Below are 25,148 nucleotides of genomic sequence, written 5' to 3'. Positions count from 1 at the left end.
GAGGCATGAAAAGTGCACTTCTCAGCCTTCACAAAAAGACAATTCTCTAAAAGGCGCTGGAGGACACGTCGAACGTGCTGAACATGAATCTGGAGTGACGGTGAAAAAATCAGGATATCGTCAAGGTAAACGAAAACAAAGATGTTCAGCATGTCTCTCAGGACGTCATTGACTAATGCCTGAAAGACAGCTGGAGCGTTAGCGAGGCCGAAAGGAAGAACCCGGTATTCAAAGTGCCCTAACGGAGTGTTAAATGCCGTCTTCCACTCGTCCCCCTCCCTGATGCGCACGAGATGGTAAGCGTTACGAAGGTCCAACTTAGTGAAAAACCTGGCTCCCTGCAGGATCTCGAAGGCTGAAGACATAAGAGGAAGCGGATAACGATTCTTCACTGTTATGTCATTCAGCCCTCGATAATCTATGCAGGGACGCAGAGACCCGTCCTTCTTCTTGACAAAAAAAAACCCCGCTCCGGCGGGAGAGGAGGAGGGGACTATGGTACCGGCGTCAAGAGCTACAGACAAATAATCTTCGAGAGCCTTACGTTCGGGAGCCGACAGAGAGTATAGTCTACCCCGGGGGGGAGTGGTTCCCGGAAGGAGATCAATACTACAATCATACGACCGGTGTGGAGGAAGAGAGGTGGCCCTGGACCGACTGAACACCGTGCGCAGATCGTGATATTCCTCCGGCACCCCTGTCAAATCACCAGGCTCCTCCTGTGAAGAAGAGACAGAGGAAACAGGAGGGATAGCAGACATTAAACATTTCACATGACAAGAGACGTTCCAGGAGAGGATAGAATTACTAGACCAATTAATAGAAGGATTATGACAAACTAGCCAGGGATGGCCCAAAACAACAGGTGTAAAAGGTGAACGAAAAATCAAAAAAGAAATGGTTTCGCTATGATTACCAGAGACAGTGAGGGTTAAAGGTAGCGTCTCACGCTGAATCCTGGGGAGAGGACTACCATCCAAAGCGAACAAGGCCGTGGGCTCCCTTAACTGTCTGAGAGGAATGTCATGTTCCCGAGCCCAGGTCTCGTCCATAAAACAGCCCTCCGCCCCAGAGTCTATCAAGGCACTGCAGGAAGCTGACGAACCGGTCCAGCGTAGATGGACCGACAAGGTAGTGCAGGATCTTGAAGGAGAGACAGGAGTAGTAGCGCTCACCAGTAGCCCTCCGCTTACTGATGAGCTCTGGCTTTTACTGGACATGAAGTGACAAAATGACCAGCGGAACCGCAATAGAGACAGAGGCGGTTGGTGATTCTCCGTTCCCTTTCTTTAGTCGAGATGCGGATACCTCCCAGCTGCATAGGCTCAGCACCCGAGCCGGCAGAGGAAGATGGTAGTGATGCGGAGAGGGGGGCAACGGAGAACGCGAGCTCCTTTCCACGAGCTCGGTGACGAAGATCAACCCGTCGCTCTATGCGAATAGCGAGTTCAATCAAGGAATCCACGCTGGAAGGAACCTCCCGGGAGAGAATCTCATCCTTTACCTCCGCGCGGAGACCCTCCAGAAAACGAGCGAGCAAAGCCGGCTCGTTCCAGTCACTGGAGGCAGCAAGAGTGCGAAACTCAATAGAGTAGTCTGTTATGGATCGATTACCTTGACATAGGGAAGACAGGACCCTGGAAGCTTCCTCCCCAAAAACAGATCGATCAAAAACCCGTATCACCTCCTCCTTAAAGTCCTGATACTGGTTAGTACACTCAGCCCTTGCCTCCCAGATTGCCGTGCCCCACTCACGAGCCCGTCCAGTAAGGAGAGATATGACGTAGGCGATACGAGCAGTGCTCCTGGAGTAAGTGTTGGGCTGGAGAGAAAACACAATATCACACTGGGTGAGGAACGAGCGGCATTCAGTGGGCTCCCCAGAGTAACACGGCGGGTTATTGATTCTGGGCTCCGGAGATTCGAAAGCCCTGGAAGTGGCCGGTGGATCGAGGCGGAGATGGTGAACCTGTTCTGTGAGGTTGGAGACTTGGGCGGCCAGGGTCTCAACGGCATGTCGAGCAGCAGACAATTCCTGCTCGTGTCTGCCTAGCATCGCTCCCTGGATCTCGACGGCTGAGTGGAGAGGATCCGAAGTCGCTGGGTCCATTCTTGGTCGGATTCTTCTGTCAGGTGCGTGAATGAGGACCCAAAAGCGAATTAACAAAACAGAGTTTCTTTAATGACGAAACACAGGACAGGACAAGGTTAGATGAACTGGCAGATACCGACAGGACAGGACAAGGTTGCAGCAAACACGACGATAGTCTGGTTCAGGCATGAGAAACACAAACGAGAATCCGACAAAGACAGAAGCAGGAACAGAGAGAGATATAGAGACCTAATCAGAGGGAAAAAGGGAACAGGTGGGAAAAGGGGTGAACGAGGTAGTTAGAGGAGACAAGGAACAGCTGGGGGAAGGAGGGTAAGAAAAGGTAACCTAATACGACCAGCAGAGGGAGACAGGGTGAAGAGAAAGAACAGGAACAAGACACAACATGACAATACATGACACTAACAGCTTACAGACGGTAGGCAATTAAGGTCACAGTTATGAAAACTTAACACACTAAAGAGGCCTTTCTACTGACTCTAGGCTAAAAGAGGCTGGATTGAGGGCTTGTAGGCCTGTTGTAAGGCAGGTCCTCAACAACATTGCCTATGGGCACCAACCCACTGTCGCTGGACCAGACAGGATTGGCAAAAAGTGCTCTTCACTGATGAGTCGCGGTTTTGTCTCACCGGGGATGATGGTCGGATTCGCATTTATCGTCGAAGGAATGAGCATTACACCGAGGCCTGTACTCTGGAACGGGATCGATTTGGAGGTGGAGGGTCTGTCATGGTCTGGGGCGGTGTGTCACAGCATCATTGGACTGAGCTTGTTGTCATTGCAGGCAATCTCAACACTGTGCGTTGAAGGGAAGACATCCTCCTCCATCATGTGGTACCCTTCCTGCAGGCTCATCCTGACATGACCCTCCAGCATGACAATGTCACCAGCCATACTGCTCGTTCTATGCTTGATTTCCTGCAAGACAGGAATGCCAGTGTTCTGCCATGGCCAACGAAGAGCCCGGATCTCAATCCCATTGAGCACGTCTGGGACCTGTTGGATCAGAGGGTGAGGACTAGGGTCATTCCCCCCAGAAATGTCCGGGAACTTGCAGGTGCCTTGGTGGAAGAGTGGGGTAACATCTCACAGCAAGAACTGGCAAATCTGGTGCAGTCCATGAGGAGGAGATGCACTGCAGTACTTAATGCAGCTGGTGGCCACACCAGAGACTGACTGTTACTTTTGATTTTGACCATCCCTTTGTTCAGGGACACATTATTCCATTTCTGTTAGTCACATGTCTGTGGAACTTGTTCAGTTTATGTCTCAGTTGTTGAATCTTGTTATGTTCATACAGATATTTACACATGTTAAGTTTTCTGGGAAACAAACGCATTTGACAGTGAGAAGATGTTTCTTCTCTTTCTTTTTTTTCTGAGTTTAGAATGTTCATTCACATGATGCTAACTGATGTGGCTCATTTTTGTAATGTCAGTTGAGTTGAGTCAAAAAATCACGGCAGAGATTGATGGGTACACTTCCTGCTTTTACTTCCTGATTTGCTCCTATGGGTACACTCACAATGGCTGTCCACCCATTACACCATCATTGACTTGAATGGGGACGCCCGTTCCATCCATTCTATTTCTATGATCCATACACTTTTAGAAAAATAGGTGCTATCTAGAATCTAAAGGGGTTCTTTGGCTGTCCCCATAGGAGAACCCTTTGAAAAACCATTTTTCGTTCCGGGTAGAACACTTTTATTTCCAGGTAGAACCTCTTTGAGTTCCATGTAGAACCCTTTACGCAGAGGGTTCTACGTGGACCCCAAAATAGTTCTACCTGGAACCAAAAAGGGTTCTCCTATGGGGACAGCGAAATAACCATTTTGGAACCCTTTTTTATAATAACCCTAATAGGTATTAATAACCTTCTCTCTCCCCCTCCATCCCTATATTCCCTCTCACATTTTCTCCTCTTTCTCTCTCTCTCCCTTGTTCTCCTTCCCACTTCCCCACCCCTTCTCTCTCTCTCCCTCTTTCAGGTCTTATTGTGTACCTGGGGATGATGGTGGGGGCCTTCCTGTGGGGCGGCCTGGCCGACCGGATTGGACGGCGACAGACCCTCCTCATCTCCCTCTCCATCAACAGTGTGTTTGCCTTCTTCTCCTCCTTCGTTCAAGGATACAGCTCCTTCCTTTTATGCCGTCTGCTCTCCGGTGTGGGGTAAGGAAGCATGCTGTGTCACACACCCCTTCTCCTCTGAGAACAACTTGGCTATAAATACTAGTGCCGACTGTAAATTATGCCAAAATTAATGTGCCCCACAATGACTCCCAAAGCTGGAAGTCTGAAAGCGATCCCAGCTTGGTTAAATCAACTGGATGAAATGTGTATGAAGCCTATCTATTATTGATGTTGACAATGTTATTGTGCTGGCACAGATTATTTAACTGGCTTAATAGCCTGAAGAGACTTTATTACCTCTCTTTCTGTCTCTATTTCTCTCTCTCTCTCTCTCTCTCTCTCTCTCTCTCTCTCTCTCTCTCTCTCCTCCCGCTTTATCCCTCTCTCTGTCTCCTTCTCTCTCTCTCTCTCTCTCTCTCTCTCTCTCTGCAGCATCGGTGGCTCCATCCCCATCGTGTTCTCCTACTATTCTGAGTTCCTGGCCCAGGAGAAGAGAGGAGAGCACCTCAGCTGGCTCTGCATGTTCTGGATGATCGGTGGCATCTACGCCTCTGCCATGGCCTGGGCCATCATCCCCCACTATGGTAAGAAATGTCAATGAACCAATCAACCTACCAGTCAATCACTCAATGAATCAATCAACAAATCAGTGAGTCGGTTGGGGGGTTGTTCGTCGGTTCATTTCTACCACCCCAGAGTGAAATTTGGTTTCCAAGCAAAGATTACACATTCTGTACATTTAAATACAATTGAATGCACACTGTTTATACACACAGAAACAATCATTACATTCTTTGTTATGCTCCTATCAAACATGGATGCATATGCTTATCGTCCTGTGTACTGCTCTCTGGTATGACCCTTGCACCATAGTTCTTCAACCTCTGTATGTCCCTGTCCCAGGCTGGAGTTTCCAGATGGGCTCTGCGTACCAATTCCACAGCTGGCGTGTCTTTGTGTTAGTGTGTGCCTTCCCCTCTGTGGCAGCCATCTCTGCCCTCACCACAATGCCCGAGAGCCCACGCTTCTTCCTGGAGGTCAGTCCACCAACCACCAATGAAAATATAACAAAAAATCATAGTAGCTACCCAAGGCATCGTTTATCATCTTGGGTTTAACTTGGGACTTACTGCTGTGTTTGAATATCATGACACCTACAGTAGCTACTTTCAATATACAGCTGCTGGGATCCTGATTATCCTCACAAATATACTATAATGAGCTCCTATTTATTTAGCTATTCATTAGACAAATGTGTCTGTCTTGTCTGTTGTAGAATGGGAAACACGATGAGGCTTGGATGATTCTGAAGCAGGTCCATGACACCAACATGAGGGCGAAGGGCTACCCAGAGAGGGTCTTCTCTGTGAGTGACACACACACACACACACACACACACACACACACACCCCCCCACACACACACACACACATGCACACACAGTACATCCATCCTAAACTACTATAAAACCCAGATCAGACACATCTAGTCTGTGAAGTGAAGCAGTCTTTTATTCAGAGAAAAGAAATGAGGGGACATTTTTATATTCATGAATCATCTAGCAAATCCCGCCTCTGAGCAATCACAGCCTGTCTCATACATTTACAGTAAGGAGGACCCTTGTTCAATTTGCATGAATTAGCTTGAACTTATTAGTTATTTGAGGATGAATTAAGCTCTGAATTAAGCTTTGAAAAACTTGTTTAGGGAGTAATTATGTTAAGGAAGTTAGTGTGACTGAGTTGTGTTGTTGCCCCTAGGTGACCACCATCAAGACAGTTAAGCAGATGGATGAGCTGGTGGACATGGGAGAGGGCACCGCCTGGCACCAGAGATGGAGGATGAGGCTGGCTGACCTGTTCAACCAGGTAACATACTCTACCTTAATAACCTGTTCAACCAGGTAACATACTCTACCTTAATAACCTGTTCAACCAGGTAACATACTCTACCTTAACCTGTTCAACCAGGTAACATACTTTACCTTAAACTGTTCAACCAGGTAACATACTCTACCTTAATAACCTGTTCAACCAGGTAACATACTCTACCTTAACCTGTTCAACCAGGTAACATAATTTACCTTAACCTGTTCAACCAGGTAACATACTCTACCTTAATAACCTGTTCAACCAGGTAACATACTCTACCTTAACCTGTTCAACCAGGTAACATACTCTACCTTAATAACCTGTTCAACCAGGTAACATACTCTACCTTAACCTGTTCAACCAGGTAACATACTCTACCTTAATAACCTGTTCAACCAGGTAACATACTCTACCTTAACCTGTTCAACCAGGTAACATACTTTACCTTAACCTGTTCAACCAGGTAACATACTCTACCTTAATAACCTGTTCAACCAGGTAACATACTCTACCTTAACCTGTTCAACCAGGTAACATACTTTACCTTAACCTGTTCAACCAGGTAACATACTCTACCTTAATAACCTGTTCAACCAGGTAACATACTCTACCTTAATAACCTGTTCAACCAGGTAACATACTCTACCTTAACCTGTTCAACCAGGTAACATACTATACCTTAACCTGTTCAACCAGGTAACATACTCTACCTTAATAACCTGTTCAACCAGGTAACATACTCTACCTCAACCTGTTCAACCAGGTAATATACTCTACCTTAACCTGTTCAACCAGGTAACATACTCTACCTTAACCTGTTCAACCAGGTAACATACTCTACCTTAATAACCTGTTCAACCAGGTAACATACTTTACCTTAACCTGTTCAACCAGGTAACATACTCTACCTTAACCTGTTCAACCAGGTAACATACTCTACCTTAATAACCTGTTCAACCAGGTAACATACTCTACCTTAACCTGTTCAACCAGGTAACATACTCTACCTTAATAACCTGTTCAACCAGGTAACATACTCTACCTTAACCTGTTCAACCAGGTAACATACTCTACCTTAACCTGTTCAACCAGGTAACATACTTTACCTTAACCTGTTCAACCAGGTAACATACTTTACCTTAACCTGTTCAACCAGGTAACATCCTCTACCTTAACCTGTTCAACCAGGTAACATACTCTACCTTAACCTGTTCAACCAGGTAACATACTCTACCTTAATAACCTGTTCAACCAGGTAACATACTTTACCTTAACCTGTTCAACCAGGTAACATACTTTACCTTAACCTGTTCAACCAGGTAACATACTCTACCTTAACCTGTTCAACCAGGTAACATACTCTACCTTAACCTGTTCAACCAGGTAACATACTCTACCTTAACCTGTTCAACCAGGTAACATACTTTACCTTAACCTGTTCAACCAGGTAACATACTTTACCTTAACCTGTTCAACCAGGTAACATACTCTACCTCAACCTGTTCAACCAGGTAACATACTTTACCTTAACCTGTTCAACCAGGTAACATACTTTACCTTAACCTGTTCAACCAGGTAACATACTTTACCTTAACCTGTTCAACCAGGTAACATACTTTACCTTAACCTGTTCAACCAGGTAACATACTCTACCTTAACCTGTTCAACCAGGTAACATACTCTACCTCAACCTGTTCAACCAGGTAACATACTCTACCTCAACCTGTTCAACCAGGTAACATACTCTACCTTAATAACCTGTTCAACCAGGTAACATACTCTACCTTAATAACCTGTTCAACCAGGTAACATACTCTACCTCAACCTGTTCAACCAGGTAACATACTATACCTTAACCTGTTCAACCAGGTAACATACTTTACCTTAACCTGTTCAACCAGGTAACATACTTTACCTTAACCTGTTCAACCAGGTAACATACTCTACCTTAATAACCTGTTCAACCAGGTAACATACTCTACCTCAACCTGTTCAACCAGGTAATATACTCTACCTTAACCTGTTCAACCAGGTAACATACTCTACCTTAACCTGTTCAACCAGGTAACATACTCTACCTTAATAACCTGTTCAACCAGGTAACATACTTTACCTTAACCTGTTCAACCAGGTAACATACTCTACCTTAACCTGTTCAACCAGGTAACATACTCTACCTTAATAACCTGTTCAACCAGGTAACATACTCTACCTTAACCTGTTCAACCAGGTAACATACTCTACCTTAATAACCTGTTCAACCAGGTAACATACTATACCTTAACCTGTTCAACCAGGTAACATACTCTACCTTAATAACCTGTTCAACCAGGTAACATACTCTACCTCAACCTGTTCAACCAGGTAATATACTCTACCTTAACCTGTTCAACCAGGTAACATACTCTACCTTAACCTGTTCAACCAGGTAACATACTCTACCTTAATAACCTGTTCAACCAGGTAACATACTTTACCTTAACCTGTTCAACCAGGTAACATACTCTACCTTAACCTGTTCAACCAGGTAACATACTCTACCTTAATAACCTGTTCAACCAGGTAACATACTCTACCTTAACCTGTTCAACCAGGTAACATACTCTACCTTAATAACCTGTTCAACCAGGTAACATACTCTACCTTAATAACCTGTTCAACCAGGTAACATACTCTACCTTAACCTGTTCAACCAGGTAACATACTCTACCTTAACCTGTTCAACCAGGTAACATACTTTACCTTAACCTGTTCAACCAGGTAACATACTTTACCTTAACCTGTTCAACCAGGTAACATCCTCTACCTTAACCTGTTCAACCAGGTAACATACTCTACCTTAACCTGTTCAACCAGGTAACATACTCTACCTTAATAACCTGTTCAACCAGGTAACATACTCTACCTTAACCTGTTCAACCAGGTAACATACTCTACCTTAACCTGTTCAACCAGGTAACATACTTTACCTTAACCTGTTCAACCAGGTAACATACTTTACCTTAACCTGTTCAACCAGGTAACATACTCTACCTCAACCTGTTCAACCAGGTAACATACTTTACCTTAACCTGTTCAACCAGGTAACATACTTTACCTTAACCTGTTCAACCAGGTAACATACTTTACCTTAACCTGTTCAACCAGGTAACATACTTTACCTTAACCTGTTCAACCAGGTAACATACTCCACCTTAACCTGTTCAACCAGGTAACATACTCTACCTCAACCTGTTCAACCAGGTAACATACTCTACCTCAACCTGTTCAACCAGGTAACATACTTTACCTTAACCTGTTCAACCAGGTAACATACTCTACCTTAACCTGTTCAACCAGGTAACATACTCTACCTCAACCTGTTCAACCAGGTAACATACTTTACCTTAACCTGTTCAACCAGGTAACATACTCTACCTTAACCTGTTCAACCAGGTAACATACTCTACCTTAACCTGTTCAACCAGGTAACATACTCTACCTTAATAACCTGTTCAACCAGGTAACATCCTCTACCTTAACCTGTTCAACCAGGTAACATACTCTACCTTAACCTGTTCAACCAGGTAACATACTCTACCTCAACCTGTTCAACCAGGTAACATACTCTACCTTAACCTGTTCAACCAGGTAACATACTCTACCTTAATAACCTGTTCAACCAGGTAACATCCTCTACCTTAACCTGTTCAACCAGGTAACATACTCTACCTTAACCTGTTCAACCAGGTAACATACTCTACCTCAACCTGTTCAACCAGGTAACATACTCTACCTCAACCTGTTCAACCAGGTAACATACTTTACCTTAACCTGTTCAACCAGGTAACATACTCTACCTTAACCTGTTCAACCAGGTAACATACTCTACCTCAACCTGTTCAACCAGGTAACATACTTTACCTTAACCTGTTCAACCAGGTAACATACTCTACCTTAACCTGTTCAACCAGGTAACATACTCTACCTTAACCTGTTCAACCAGGTAACATACTCTACCTTAATAACCTGTTCAACCAGGTAACATCCTCTACCTTAACCTGTTCAACCAGGTAACATACTCTACCTTAACCTGTTCAACCAGGTAACATACTCTACCTCAACCTGTTCAACCAGGTAACATACTCTACCTTAACCTGTTCAACCAGGTAACATACTCTACCTTAATAACCTGTTCAACCAGGTAACATCCTCTACCTTAACCTGTTCAACCAGGTAACATACTCTACCTTAACCTGTTCAACCAGGTAACATACTCTACCTCAACCTGTTCAACCAGGTAACATACTCTACCTTAACCTGTTCAACCAGGTAACATACTCTACCTCAACCTGTTCAACCAGGTAACATACTTTACCTTAACCTGTTCAACCAGGTAACATACTCTACCTTAATAACCTGTTCAACCAGGTAACATACTCTACCTTAATAACCTGTTCAACCAGGTAACATACTCTACCTTAACCTGTTCAACCAGGTAACATACTATACCTTAACCTGTTCAACCAGGTAACATACTCTACCTTAATAACCTGTTCAACCAGGTAACATACTCTACCTCAACCTGTTCAACCAGGTAACATACTCTACCTCAACCTGTTCAACCAGGTAACATACTCTACCTTAATAACCTGTTCAACCAGGTAACATACTCTACCTTAATAACCTGTTCAACCAGGTAACATACTCTACCTCAACCTGTTAAACCAGGTAACATACTCTACCTTAACCTGTTCAACCAGGTAACATACTCTACCTTAACCTGTTCAACCAGGTAACATACTCTACCTTAATAACCTGTTCAACCAGGTAACATACTCTACCTTAATAACCTGTTCAACCAGGTAACATACTCTACCTCAACCTGTTCAACCAGGTAACATACTCTACCTTAACCTGTTCAACCAGGTAACATACTCTACCTTCACCTGTTCAGAGATGATTGTAATGTTTCACTTGCTCTCCTAAGGATCTTTGGTCAACTGGGGCTAAATTGAGTGAATAGTTTAACAAGAATGGGAGGATTATCCTTCCTTCTTCTTCTTCTTCTTCTACAGTTTGAATGCTCATCATTGGTCTAACAAAAATGTGCTATGTTCTAGCTAAACTAAATAGTATCTGTATAACAAAAAACATGTTTTATTGTCACATACACCAGATAGGTGCAGTGAAATGTGTTGGTTTACAGGGTCAGCCGTAGTAGTCCAGCTCCCCTGGAGGAAATTAGGGTTAAGCACCTTGATCAAGGGCAGATCGACAGATTTTTCACCTTGTTGGCTCAGGTATTCAAACCAGCGACCTTTCTGTGACTGGCCCAACGCTCTAACCGCTAGGCTACTATAGTCTCACATACCTCTCTGATAGACAATCACCACTGCTATTACTATCAAAGAGAACAGAGAAGGTTCATGTTTATATGCTCTTAACTACAGAATGAGAGACTGGAACAATTGTTTGTATATGAGCCCCCGTTGTTTATAAAGTGCCTGTGTGCAGAGATTACCTAGCTATGTTTACTAGCTGTGTTTACTAGCTGTGTTTACTAGATATGTTTACTAGCTATGTTTACTAGCTGTGTTTACTAGCTATGTTCACTAGCTGTGTTCACTAGCTGTGTTTACTAGCTGTGTTTACTAGCTGTGTTTACTAGCTATGTTTACTAGCTGTCTTTACTAGCTATGTTTACTAGCTGTGTTTACTAGCTGTGTTTACTAGCTATGTTTACTAGCTGTGTTTACTAGCTATGTTCACTAGCTGTGTTTACTAGCTGTGTTTACTAGCTTTGTTTACTAGCTGTGTTTACTAGCTATGTTCACTAGCTGTGTTTACTAGCTATGTTCACTAGCTGTGTTTACTAGCTGTGTTTACTAGCTGTGTTTACTAGCTATGTTCACTAGCTGTGTTTACTAGCTGTGTTCACTAGCTGTGTTTACTAGCTGTGTTTACTAGCTATGTTCACTAGCTGTGTTCACTAGCTGTGTTTACTAGCTGTGTTTACTAGCTATGTTTACTAGCTGTGTTTACTAGCTATGTTCACTAGCTGTGTTTACTGTTGGCTTGTGTGGAACGTGGAACTTTATGTTTATTTATTGCTGTTGTAGATTGTAGAGAGATTTCCTTTGAGATATATTGTTTGCGTGTGTTTGTCCGTTTGTGTGTGTGTGTGTGTGTGTGTGTGTGTGTGTGTGTGTGTGTGTGTGTGTGTGTGTGTGTGTGTGTGTGTGTGTGTGAACCTCCCTGTAGGTGTGGAGCAACTTCCTGGCCATATTCTCTCCTGAGTACCGCCGCACCACTCTCATGATGATGGCTGTGTGGTTCTCTATGTCGTTCAGGTAAAGTCACGCTCCCAAAACTTTTTTCAGGTCATTTACAGCCAAAGTCATGTTCGCATAGAATGAACTACAGGTATAATAAACTAACTTAACTTCTTGTTTCAATTTTTTTATTATTTGTGTATTAGTATTGTATTTGCGAGGCATTCTGCTGCATTGTTGGCGCTAGAAACATAAGCATTTCACTGCACCTGCTATAACACCTGCATATGTGTGTACATGACCAATAAACTTTGATTTGATTGTGTCTGACTCAAGTGAAAATGTAGTTTGATATTACTGATATTGATGATGTAATTAGTGTCCTATCCCTTCTAAGTGGATTATGTTAAGTTGATCATCATGATCCCTACGTCTGTCTTAACATCCATCTCCCTTCTCTCCCTCAGTTACTATGGGCTGACGGTGTGGTTCCCTGACATGATCAAGTATCTCCAGAAGCAGGAGTACTCCTCGCGCACCAAGGTCTTCATCAAGGAGAAGGTGGAGCACGTCACCTTTAACTTCACCCTGGAAAACCAGGTGCACCGCAACGGAGAGTACTTCAACAACAAGTAGGTCCCCCTTTCCCTCTTCCCTCACCAGCGTTGTCATGGGAACACAGCAGGGTACCAAGCCATTCATACAGGTCAAGGGTCAGTCAGTCATTCTGATGTTAAAACAAACTCTGTATCTCTCTCTCTCTCTCTCTCTCTCTCTCTCTCTCTCTCTCTCTCCCTGATTCTCTCCCTCTCCCCCTCTGTCTCCCTGTCTCTGACAGGTTTATGAATCTGAAGATGAAGTCCATGGTGTTCGAGGATTCTCTGTTTGAGGAGTGCTACTTTGAAGACATCACCTCCAGCAACACCTTCTTCAAGAACTGCACCTTCATCGCCACCCTCTTCTATAACACAGGTCGGTTGTTTTCAACTCTCTGCTGATGAGTGTTGTATCAGTGTTTATAAGTTGTGAATGTCTTGTTTTGCTTATAAGGGTTTTCCCCTTCATTAACTCATCTAAGTACTGTAATCTCAATTGTGTTAGTGGCTTCTGTGTTTGATTGACAGATAAAATACAATTGTATGCCATATTGTTGTCTAAGGAGATAAACATGTCTTATATTGTTCATATAGGTCGTATGCATTTCTTGCTAAGGTGTTAAACCTCTCTTACAGAAACAGAGCCAGAAACAGAGCAGAGAATCAGCTCCAATTATATTCTTCATACAAGACAAAATGGCTCAATTACCATCACTCTACTCCATGGCCCTGTAACATAATGAGGCAATGCAGACAGAGAGAGGTATCCTAGCAACACAGCCCCAATGCTATTTTACTTCAGCCTGCAAATTACATAACTGTCAGTCATCTCAAACTGAATGATAGATTTTTCCAAAACAACGGCAGCCTGCACAAGAAGATGATTCATCTGTATGGCTGATGACAAAAGATGGGCAAAATTGATGAGCTTGAAGTCCTCTCGATCCATCGGCAGAATCCAATTTTATCTCTGGCATTACAACGATGGAAACCTATTATCAGCCAAACACAAGCCCACAATGGCTTAGTCTCTCTCGCTCTCTCTTTCTCTGTCTCTCTCAAGACGTTATCAGAGCAGTACGATAGTGACGATCTAAACGCCTCCCTCTCGTTCTGTTAGGTGTTTGTCCGTCATTAGGCTAGTCAAGCAATCACTCTGCTGCTATCAATGCCATGCAGGAGCTACTCATTTGCATTTGAATTAAAAAGCCATTTCACTACTACTGCTTTAATGCTTAATCTCTCTGTTCTTTCCCACTAAGAGCTAGAAGCTGCTAGATTGTTGCCATAGTGTAGGATGTTAACCCACTATGGGACCAACCACATGATGGATTTATACTGAGAAGTACAGCAGAGCAAAACCTAGAGGTTGGAGGTCAGAGGTTAGGCTTGGACAGTATGGACACACCGGTCTCTCATGTACAACGCCAATAAAGAATTCAGTATTATGAATGTATTTTATTTTGTAACTCATTGAATAGGCCCTATATATGCGAACCTTACGCCCCAGTTCATATTCTGTCATTCATCCATTAGAATGACTGTAGTTTATGGTATTGTGTTCATATATCTCATATGAACACAGTACCATCATCTCAGCTGATCTCAGCTGACATTAAAGATACCAGCAGTACAGAATGCATTAAAGTCTATCCCTACATTGAATCGAATTAACCACAATTCTCGTCAATAACACCCCCCCCCCCCCCCCTCTCCCCAACAGATCTGTTCAAGTACAGGCTGATCAACAGCAAACTGGTCAACAGCACCTTCCTGCACAACAAGGAGGGCTGCATGCTTAGCGACTTCAGCGACGAGAACAGTGCCTACATGATATACTTTGTCAGCTTCCTGGGCACCCTGGCCGTGTTGCCCGGCAACATTGTGTCGGCGCTGCTCATGGACAAGATCGGACGGCTGAGGATGCTGGGTAATAGAGCGAGGAGAGGCGACAGTGTCGTCACGGCTACAAGGGTGTCATCTGATTTTGCACTGTACTGTTGGTGCATGTCTTCGACACATAGAGATCAGCAACCTTAAGAAAACAAAATGTAGTCTGCTTAATCTATGGTAGATTGGGCAGAATCTTCTGTCTCACAACGGCCAAAATGGATTCAGCAAGAATAGCAGGCATATTAAATGACATATTCATAGATTCACTCATTTTCCCTCTCTTCTTCTCTCTCTCTTCTTCTCTCTCTCTCTCTCTCTCTCTCTCTCTCTCTCTCTCTCTCTCTCTCTCTCTCTCTCTCTCTTGACCCCTCCTTACCCTATATCTCCCTCCCTTTCCCTCCCTCCCCATCTCTTTCCCTCCTCTCCTCTCACTCTTCAGCGGGCTCCAGTGTGATCTCTTGTGTCAGCTGTTTCTTCCTGTCGTTTGGCAACAGCGAGTCGGCCATGATCGCTCTGCTCTGTCTGTTCGGGGGCATCAGCATCGCCTCCTGGAATGCCCTGGACGTGCTGACGGTGGAGCTTTACCCCTCTGACAAGAGGTAGGAAACGCCAACCAGAGAGCCACACCAAAACCTTGGCATTGTGGAAGGTTGTAGCTTCCAGGGTGTACTGGCAAAAGTGGTGCCTTGATGTAATTGGTTACACTAGATGGAGGAAAATGGAGGTTGTAGTACTGTGTAAGAGCATTGGTGGTAGTGGATCTTGAAACTGGGTGGGAATCCTTACTGCCACCCCATGGCTGAGTGAACACTGCACTGCCTCAACCAACATATACTAAAAAATAAATAATAATCTGTATATCCCAGTAAACTGGGTTGACTGAAACATTTCTGGCCATTTCAAAACTCTGAGATCTCATCATAGCATACTGGCTGTTCATTGTTATCAATGGGGTTCGAGCCCTGAATGCTGATTGGCTGACAGCCGTGGTATATCAGACCGTATACCATGGGTATGACAAAACATTTATTTGTACTGCTCTAATTACGTCGGTAACCAGTTTATAATAGCAATAAGGTACCTCGGGGGTTTGCGGTAAATGGCCAATTTACCACACCCCCTCAAGCCTTTTTGCTTAATAATATTGGACCATGATTAAATATTATTTTCCAATTTCAGAAAGGGTAGTAGTGCTGCCCATCTGGCTGAACAGTCCTCCTGCAGGTGTTACATTATGAGTTCAATCTGAGACTGTTTGAATAGAGGTCAGTAGGGAACTGACTGATCTTCCTCTCTCCTCCCAGATGCACAGCGTTTGGCTTTCTAAACGCCCTCTGTAAGCTGGCAGCCGTGTTGGGCATCAGCATCTTCACCTCTTTCGTGGGCATTACCAAGGCTGTGCCCATCCTGTTCGCCTCCGGGGCGCTTGCAGCGGGCAGCTTCCTGGCGTTCAAGCTGCCGGAGACGCGGGGCCAGGTGCTGCAATAGTGTGGCCACACCCCTAGGGGGCGACATGGGGGGTCAGAATGAGTAAGCCACACTGTGAACAACAAGTAGTCCAAGAAACCCCTAAACTCCGCCCTGTACGCCCCATTGAAGTCAGAGCCTATTCACAGGAATTAGTTCAATGCAGATGCTGCACATATCTACCAAGCTGTAAATATTGTGGATTGCCTGATATTGGATGTACTGTTTAGATAGACACATCTCTATACTACTAAGATCTGTGGAACTGTGCTGCCGATGCTTAACATTGATCCCTATGAATAGGCTGTGAGTTGGTAGAGAAAGGGAAGTGCAACCAAACTCTGCCCCTAGACCAACAGAAGCTGTTCCAACTTGAATCCTTGTTCAGTGCAATCTCAATCACTGAGTGTATGTGTTTATGAGGGTTGAGGAGGTAGTTTAGATGCAGGTCCCCAAAATGAAGACAGATTACTGGGGTTATGGGGTAGGGACATGGGGTCTAGTTTATGAGCCATGCCAATAGCCCGCAATAGAAATGACCACTAGCCATCCAATCCATATTCACACCAATTTCTCTGATAAGCTCAGCTCACTTCCCATCTACATGAGTCTACATTGCTATGGTAGAACGTCAGTCATAAATGATACGTTATGCCTTGATTTGAACCATTTTTGACTTAATGGGTAAACCAAAACATTCAGTTAAACCAAGGCCTCTCCTCATGTTCATACCTTCCAAGGTCTTGTGTTTATGTTATGTACAAAATAACTGCCATTTTATAGGTTTTAGAACATTCTAGGTTTACTTTTCATTATGGTTTGAATGAGACTGTTGACAAAAGTGATCTGTTGAGCTTTTCCCTTTAAAACATTCTTTCTAGCCGTTCTTATCTCAGTCAATCATAAACGGCTGCTCAAATCAATCCTTCAAATCTCCATTTCTGACAATGTTGAAATTTGTTCAGCCCACATTGTTCGCCATGTACATTTTAGAACAGCACTTTTGTTCAAACATTCCACATTTAAAGCACAAACGTTTGCTAATGCAAATAGGACTGTTGTCACAATTTGTCACAATAGTTATTATTATTGTCACGTTTTAAACAAACGTTTAAAAGCCCACAGTTCAAGCGTCATTCTCGCGTCATGTATCCTGTAGTAACAAATGCCTTCTTTGTTCCATCTGTCAGAGGTTTTTATGTTTTGCTCGTAGAAAATGTGTTTTTGGAAAGTGGTATGCATAAGTGAATTCGTGGACAATTAGCCAAAAAGATAGAACACAATACGAAAATGGCATTGAAGTGTATCATGTTGCTGTAGATCAATAAGTCAGATGTTAGATGTTGAATCCATGTCCTTTTTACGAGAGAAATCACACTGCCTTTGATATCATTTGCCTGTTCTAACATTGACCTTGGAATTCAGGAACATTCTCGCAACCCTTAAACACATCAAACCACTTTAATGTGCACAACTGAAACATACCTTTTCATTTTTTGTGATATTGTGAAACAGGAACTAGATGTTGAAAATAAGACACAAAGATATGGAAAGGACGTAGTAAACCTCCGTGAAACATTGCAACAATGTGACATATTTTCAGTAGATTCCATTTGATATTTATTTTTGAGTTTGAAAGATATTAAGATATATTTAAGATGTATTTATTTATGATATATTTACTTTTGGGTGCAATGTGTTTCAAAAGAGACTATAGTGGTAAGGACATATATGCACTGTCATTAAATACTATCATGTACATCATAGCCCATATTTTATTCTTTATTTTGATATGGGTGTGAGACTGTGCTTGTTTGCCTGTGCAATATTGAACTTTGACCTGCAATACTGAGGTGTTTTTTGTGGATTCTTGATAGCTTGTTTATTAGTTGTTTTATCCGATACTTGGAGTATGATTAACTGATGTGGCGATACAAGTAAACGCTGCTTTATTGATTGGATGATCAAAACGACAATTAAACCTCGATGAGATGGGGAACATTATTGGATGCTTATGGGAAACATTTCACCGAGCATTGAAATAGAAGTAGTATAACTTTCCTTTGATTTCCACCCTTGAAGCTTAGAACATCATGATATATGGGTACATTTAACATGTTACACACCTCCGCTGAGTTTTTTTTATCATACATGATAGACTAGGACTAAACACACTGCTAAGGGCAGTGTCCTCATGGGATATCTGATCCATAGATTTCCTGAACATTGGTTTGGTACCAAACAACGTTCCACATTCCCCTTATAGCAAGCACATTGATCAAGTGTGGTATGTTCACAATTGCATGTTACAAAGAAACAAACTCAGAAAAGCAACAAAGCACTGATTCAGCAACAAAGGAAATGATCATAAACTGCCATTTTTTAGGATAGCAGCCATATGTAGACTTAACAGCATTCTAGATAAAGACCAATCCATTGCACTAAATGTACTTAGCTGTACATGCACAGTTGTTAATGCCTTGCATTCTTGAAAAGACCAAAACCTTTGAGACATAAAATATATCAGTAGCTAGCACATGAAGGGAAACAGAAGGTAGAGCAGTTGACGTACGCACAATAACTGCTTACAAGCGACCAATTTAAGACAGTAGCCAAATGATTCATTGGTACCAAATGAGTCACGCATGCAGTTGTGAACAGCACACAAAATAATCAGTATACATTGATTTACAGTAGTTGCAGTTGACTATTTATTGACATAGCAACCTCTCACTTTACTTTATGTTCACATTACCATAAACTAGCATATCGTACGTTCAATGTATGACCCCTTAATCTATATAGGAACTTCAAGCCGTTACCACATTCCTCAAAATCGACATGCATTAGTCTACACATCCAAACCATTCACTGATGGTTTAGTGACTGCCGATCTATAAGTGTGCCATGAGTAACTTCTCTCATTGATTATTGCCAAATATTTTTGTATGTCTTAAGTTTATACTATGTCATAAAGAAACTGGAATATAGATTTAAATATGTAAATTAAAATAAATAAAATATAACATAGATCATTAATAAATATTATAGCTCTTTATAACCTTTGACCCCATGAAAATATTCCTGTGGTAGGGGGAGCAGTTTTTATGAACTGATTTGGGACTTGGATGGCCAGTCTGTCGGAAAGTACATTTATTCACAATTCCTCGAAGAAGCGCAGTAATCTTAAAATATTCCATTTGTTATTGAAGAATCAGCATCAGCATTACAGCATGTCTGATCTGTGTTTCCATATCCTATCTCTATGTTGTCATAATTATACCGCCCATGAAATGATAAACAAGGATGTCAATATTAATGTTGTATAGTACGACATGGAACGCTGTGAAATGCTTAACTATCTATTTACTCTCTCAGTGAACCAGTTCAGGATATTTTAAGTCAAGATTGTTTCTAGTACCTGTAGTTGCATATTTTCAATTCTGTTACAAGGTTTTTTTGTATTCTTAACTTGTTGCTCGGTCAACGGTCAATCATGAGTGCAAAAACGTAATTATAGCAATAAGTGTTAGATTGTTTGTCTTTTATCTCTACCCAAAACACTACTGGGAAATGAAACACATAATATGCTGGGCCTTTTCCACTGAAATGCTGTGTGTTGGCTTCTACTAAATGGGACTGAATGGCTTATATTCACTTCTAAAACTACCCCTAGGTCTTTGGAGGCTTTTGTCAATAAGAAAACATTGCAATTAATTACATGTAACAGAGAATTTATCACTGTCATAGTACTGTGCTGTAGAATCTGTAGTTGTTTGTATGTAAGTATATATCATAATATTAGAAATTACAATACGGTATACATGTGGAACCATGAAAAAATACAAAGGACAAAAAAACTGAAGTGTAAATGACAGAGTACTATTGTATGGTGTCTTCGATTTTGTGTATTTTGTAAATGAAAATGGAATATAAGTAAATACATCAAAATAAATACTACTGGTTATGAAGAATACTTCAATGTTACAACGTCATGATTCTGTTATAAAGTTTGTGTGTGAGATTTGTTCTTATCATTTGTCATCGTTTATTTATTTACCTTTTCAGAACTGCAATGGATAGCAAAGAAAAATAAACTACTGTCCTAATGATGAAACCCTTGTAATTATATAATTTACCGAATTGATCATCAATGATAAAAATTGATTTCTTGACTTTTGTGCCTAGGGGTCAGAACAGAATCCCACTGGCCACAGATGTCAATCCAATGTCTTATTCCACGTTGGTTCAATGTAATTTCACCAACAGGCATAATAGCTCATTGAGAAAAAATGTACTTTGCAACAAACCTCCACCAGTACTAGATTTACTAGCCTACAAAGACTACAATTTACTGCTGCAAATATGAGTCCCAGGTCGTCTACAAAGACTACAAAGTCACAAGATAGTCCAAACCACGCGGCACTTCCTGTGTACGTTGGATAACTGAGGACGCTGTGAAAAGGTAGGTTGCAAATAAATTTACTCGCTTTGGGTTATTACAGCTTTGCTAATTTATGAATAACAACCCTAACTAGCTACGGTACTATTTGAGGCTACGAAATGCAGTCAATGTGGCAGTGAGTACTGCAAGTAGCTAGCTAACCAGTTAGATAACGTTAGAAAGCTAACGTAGCTAGTCATAGTATGTTGTGAAATAATTTAGCCCACGTCAATGGGAAGCATTGCATATTCATGTATTAAAGAACAGATGTTGAAGCTATAAATAACAGATACTGTAGCTATGTAAAGCAGAGTCTGCTGTAAAATAGCTGGCTTAACAGCAGATAGCAAGCTACTGGATGCAAGCTACACACAAAAACGGTTCCAAAAGGGTTATTTGATCCAAAGGGTTATTCGGCTGTCCCAATAGGAGAATCAATCAAACAAATGTATTTATAAAGCCCTTCTTACATCAGCTGATGTGACAAATTGCTGTACAGAAACTCAGCCTAAAACTCCAAACAGCAAGCAATGCAGGTGTAGAAGCATGGTGGCTAGGAAAAACTCCCTAGAAAGGCCAGAACCTAGGAAGAAACCTAGAGAGGAACCAGGCTATGAGAGGTGGCTAGTCCTCTTCTGGCTGTGCCGGGTGGAGATTATAACAGAACATGGCCAAGATGTTCAAATGTTCATAGATGACCAACAGGGTCAAATAGTAACAATCACAGTGGTTGTCGAGGGTGCAACAGGTCAGCACCTCAGGAGTAAATGTCAGTTGGCTTTTCATAGCCGATCATTCAGAGTATCTCTACCGCTCCTGCTGTCTCTAGTGAGTTGAAAACAGCAGGTATGGGACAAGTAGCACATCCGGTGAACAGGTCAGGGTTCCATAGCCGCAGGCAGAACAGTTGAAACTGGAGCAGCAACACGGCCAGGTGGACTGGGGACAGCAAGGAGTCATCAGGCCAGGTAGTCCTGAGGCATGGTCCTAGGGCTCAGGTCCTCTGAGATAGAGAGAGAAAGAAAGAAAGAAAGAGAAAAGAAAGAAAGAGAATTAGAGAGAGCATACTTAAATTCACAGGACACTGGACAAGACAGGAGATCACGTCAGTGACTCAGTCCACTCAAATCACGCACCCTTCCTAGGGAAGAGCACCAGTAAGCCAGTGACTCAGCCCCTGTAATAGGGTTAGAGGCAGAGAATCCCAGTGGAGAGAGGAGAAACGGCCAGGCAGAGACAGCAAGGCCAGTTCGTTGCTCCAGTGCCTTTCCGTTCACCTTCACACTCCTGGGCCAGACTACACTCAATCATAGGACCTACTGAAGAGATGAGTCTTCAGTAAAGACTTAAAGGTTGAGACCGAGTCTGCGTCTTTCACATGGGTAGGCAGACCATTCCATAAAAATGGAGCTCTATAGGAGAAAGCCCTGCCTCCAGCTGTTTGTCCTGCCTCCAGCTGTTTGTAAAAAAAAACATTTTTTACATCTTTACTTATCTAGGCAAGTCAGTTAAGAACACATTCTTATTTTCAATGAAGGACTAGGAACGGTGGGTTAACTGCCTTGTTCAGGGGCGGAATGACAGATTTTTACCTTGTCAGCTTGGGGATTCGTTTTTGCAACCTTCTGGTTAATAGTCCAACGCTCTAACCACCTGCCTTACATTGCACTCCACGAGGAGCCTGCATGGCAGGCTGACTACCTGTTACGCGAGGGCAGCAAGAAGCCAAGGTAAGTTGCTAGCTAGCATTAATCTTATCTTATAAAAAACAATCAATCTTAACATAATCACTAGTTAACTACACATGGTTGATATTACTAGTTTATCTAGCGTGTCCAGCGTTGCATATAATCGATGCTGTGCCTGTTAATTTCTCATCGAATCACAGACTACTTCGCCAAACGGGTGATGATTTAACAAGCGCATTCATAAAAAAAAGCACTGTCGTTGCACCAATGTGTACCTAACCATAAACATCAATGCCTTTCTTAAAATTTATACACAAGTATATATTTTTAAACCTGCATATTTAGTTAATATTGCCTCCTAACATGAATTTCTTTTAACTTGGGAAATTGTGTCTTGCGTTCTGTGCAAGCAGAGTCAGGGTATATGCAGCAGTTTGGGCTGCCTGGCTTGTTGGGAACTGTATGAAGACCATTTCTTCCTAACAAAGACCGTAATTAATTTGCCAGAATTGTACATAATTATGACATAACATTGAAGGTTGTGCAATGTAACAGCAATATTTAGACTTAGGGATGCCACCCGTTAGATAAAATACGGAACGGTTCCGTATTTCACTGAAAGAATAAATGTTTTGTTTTCGAAATGATAGTTTCCGGATTTGACCATATTAATGACCTAAGGCTCGTATTTCTGTGTGTTATTATATTATAATTAAGTCTATAATTTGATATTTGATAGAGCAGTCTGGCTGAGCGGTGGTAGGCAGCAGCAGGTTCGTAAGCATTCGAAAAAACAGCACTTTCCTGCATTTGCCAGCAGCTCTTCGCTGTGCTTCAAGCATTGCGCTGTTTATGACTTCAAGCCTATCAACTCCCGAGATTAGGCTGGCAATACTATAGTGCCTATAAGAACATCCAATAGTCAAAGGTATATGAAATACAAATGGTATAGAGAGAAATAGTCCTACAATTCCTATAATAACTACAACTTAAAACTTCTTACCTGGGAATGCTGAAGACTCATGTTAAAAGGAACCACCAGCTTTCATCTGTTCTCATGTTCTGAGCAAGGAACTTAAACGTTAGCTTTTTTACATGGCAAATATTGCACTTTTACTTTCTTCTCCAACACATTGTTTTTGCATTATTTATACCAAATTGAACATGTTTCATTATGTATTTGATACTAAATTGATTTTATTGATGTATTATATTAAGTTAAAATAAGTGTTCATTCATTATTGTTGTAATTGTCATTATTACAAATATATATAAAAATCGTCCGATTAATCGGTATCAGGCTTTTTTTGTTCCTCCAATAATCGGTATCGGTGTTGAAAAATCATAATCGGTCGACCTCTATTAATTACCCTATGTGAATGGAGCCCTGCACACAGTAATAAACCAAACTAAATGCTGAACATAGTCACGTAGTTATTCATGCTAAACAAAAATACTGAAAACCAGTTTGGATTAGAGTACCGACACAATGTTAAGGACTGAATGTGAACAAAACCACGATACACACAAACACACACACACACACACACACACTCACTCAGGTCTGTGCAGGACTGATTTCCCCCTCACACACCCACAATGAAAGATTTCCATGGAAGTTGGCATTACTCAGAATACGTTTGGTTGCAGCTACTGTATTTTTTACATTGCAGCTGTGGGATTGTGAGCCCATCAAATGATTGAAGATTAGCCTTGCCCCGTAACCTAATCAACTTGATTTTTGCACTTTGTCATTGTCACCCCATTGCAGTAGAACATTCATGAAATATTTCCACGGAAGTTGGCATCACCACACCAGATTCCAGTAGAGCATTAATGAAATATTTCCATGGAAGTTGGCATCACCACACCCCATTCCAGTAGAACATTAATGAAACATATCCATAGAAGTTTGCATCACTCAGAATAGGTTTGGTTGCAGCTACAGTAGTGTTAGGTTCTAAATGAACCGAGTAAAGTAATAAACCAAACTAAATGCTGAACATAGTCACGTAGTTATTCATGCTAAACAAAAATACTGAAAAGCAGTTTGGATTAGAGTACCGACACAATGTTAAGGACTGAATGTGAACAAAACCACGATACCACACAAACATACACACACTCAGGTCTGTGCACAGCTTTTCATACCGCAACCGCCCGCAGCCAATGACTTTGACCCAACCATTACTGCAAGATCTAATCCCGAACCCAACCGCTCGTCCTGCAATGTTATTTTAGGCGTATGTGACGCAACTTGCCTGCCATGGTCCCAGCAATTTTGAGCCCTATAGGCAATATCAAACTATGCAAAAATAACACAAGAAATACCTTAAATTACCTTAGATACTCACGTGGCACATTATATTAAGCTATCAGTATTACAAGACAGTGTCTTCAGAAAGTATTCATACTGCTTTACTTATTTCACATTTTGTTGTGTTACAGACTGATTTCAAAATGGATTTAAAAAATAACCTCACCCATCTACATACTTTCCCACAATGACAACGTGGAAATATGTTTTTTTAGAAATGTTTGCTATCTTATTAAAAATGAAATACACACATATTAATTTACAAAAGTATTCAAACCTGTGGGTGCAAATGGTGTCACGAATCCCGCTTCCTGAGTCTGTGTTTGCCTGTGTTTCTGTCCTTGAGTGTGTTTCCGGTGTCCTGGAACGCACC

At 42.0% G+C, this 25,148-nt stretch overlaps 1 protein-coding gene across 1 annotated transcript in view; it reads left to right on the top strand.

Moving 5' to 3' along the window:
* The window catches only part of LOC110515097 (synaptic vesicle glycoprotein 2A), a 54,924-nt gene extending 34,481 nt beyond the window's left edge, over positions 1–20,443 (top strand). The window contains exons 3-13 of the mRNA XM_021594142.2: positions 4,104–4,284; positions 4,678–4,829; positions 5,149–5,282; positions 5,522–5,611; positions 6,006–6,113; positions 12,360–12,448; positions 12,838–13,002; positions 13,209–13,342; positions 14,690–14,896; positions 15,299–15,458; positions 16,164–20,443. Coding sequence (XP_021449817.2) covers positions 4,104–4,284; positions 4,678–4,829; positions 5,149–5,282; positions 5,522–5,611; positions 6,006–6,113; positions 12,360–12,448; positions 12,838–13,002; positions 13,209–13,342; positions 14,690–14,896; positions 15,299–15,458; positions 16,164–16,347 — 1,604 coding nt within the window. The 3' untranslated portion in view covers positions 16,348–20,443. The remainder of the gene's footprint in view (positions 1–4,103; positions 4,285–4,677; positions 4,830–5,148; positions 5,283–5,521; positions 5,612–6,005; positions 6,114–12,359; positions 12,449–12,837; positions 13,003–13,208; positions 13,343–14,689; positions 14,897–15,298; positions 15,459–16,163) is intronic.
* Positions 20,444–25,148: the final 4,705 nt, after the last annotated feature.

Source organism: Oncorhynchus mykiss, chromosome 3 (genome assembly GCF_013265735.2).
Source record: "Oncorhynchus mykiss isolate Arlee chromosome 3, USDA_OmykA_1.1, whole genome shotgun sequence".
Taxonomy (NCBI): Eukaryota; Metazoa; Chordata; class Actinopteri; order Salmoniformes; family Salmonidae; genus Oncorhynchus; species Oncorhynchus mykiss.
This window is presented reverse-complemented; position numbering and strand designations above follow the sequence as displayed.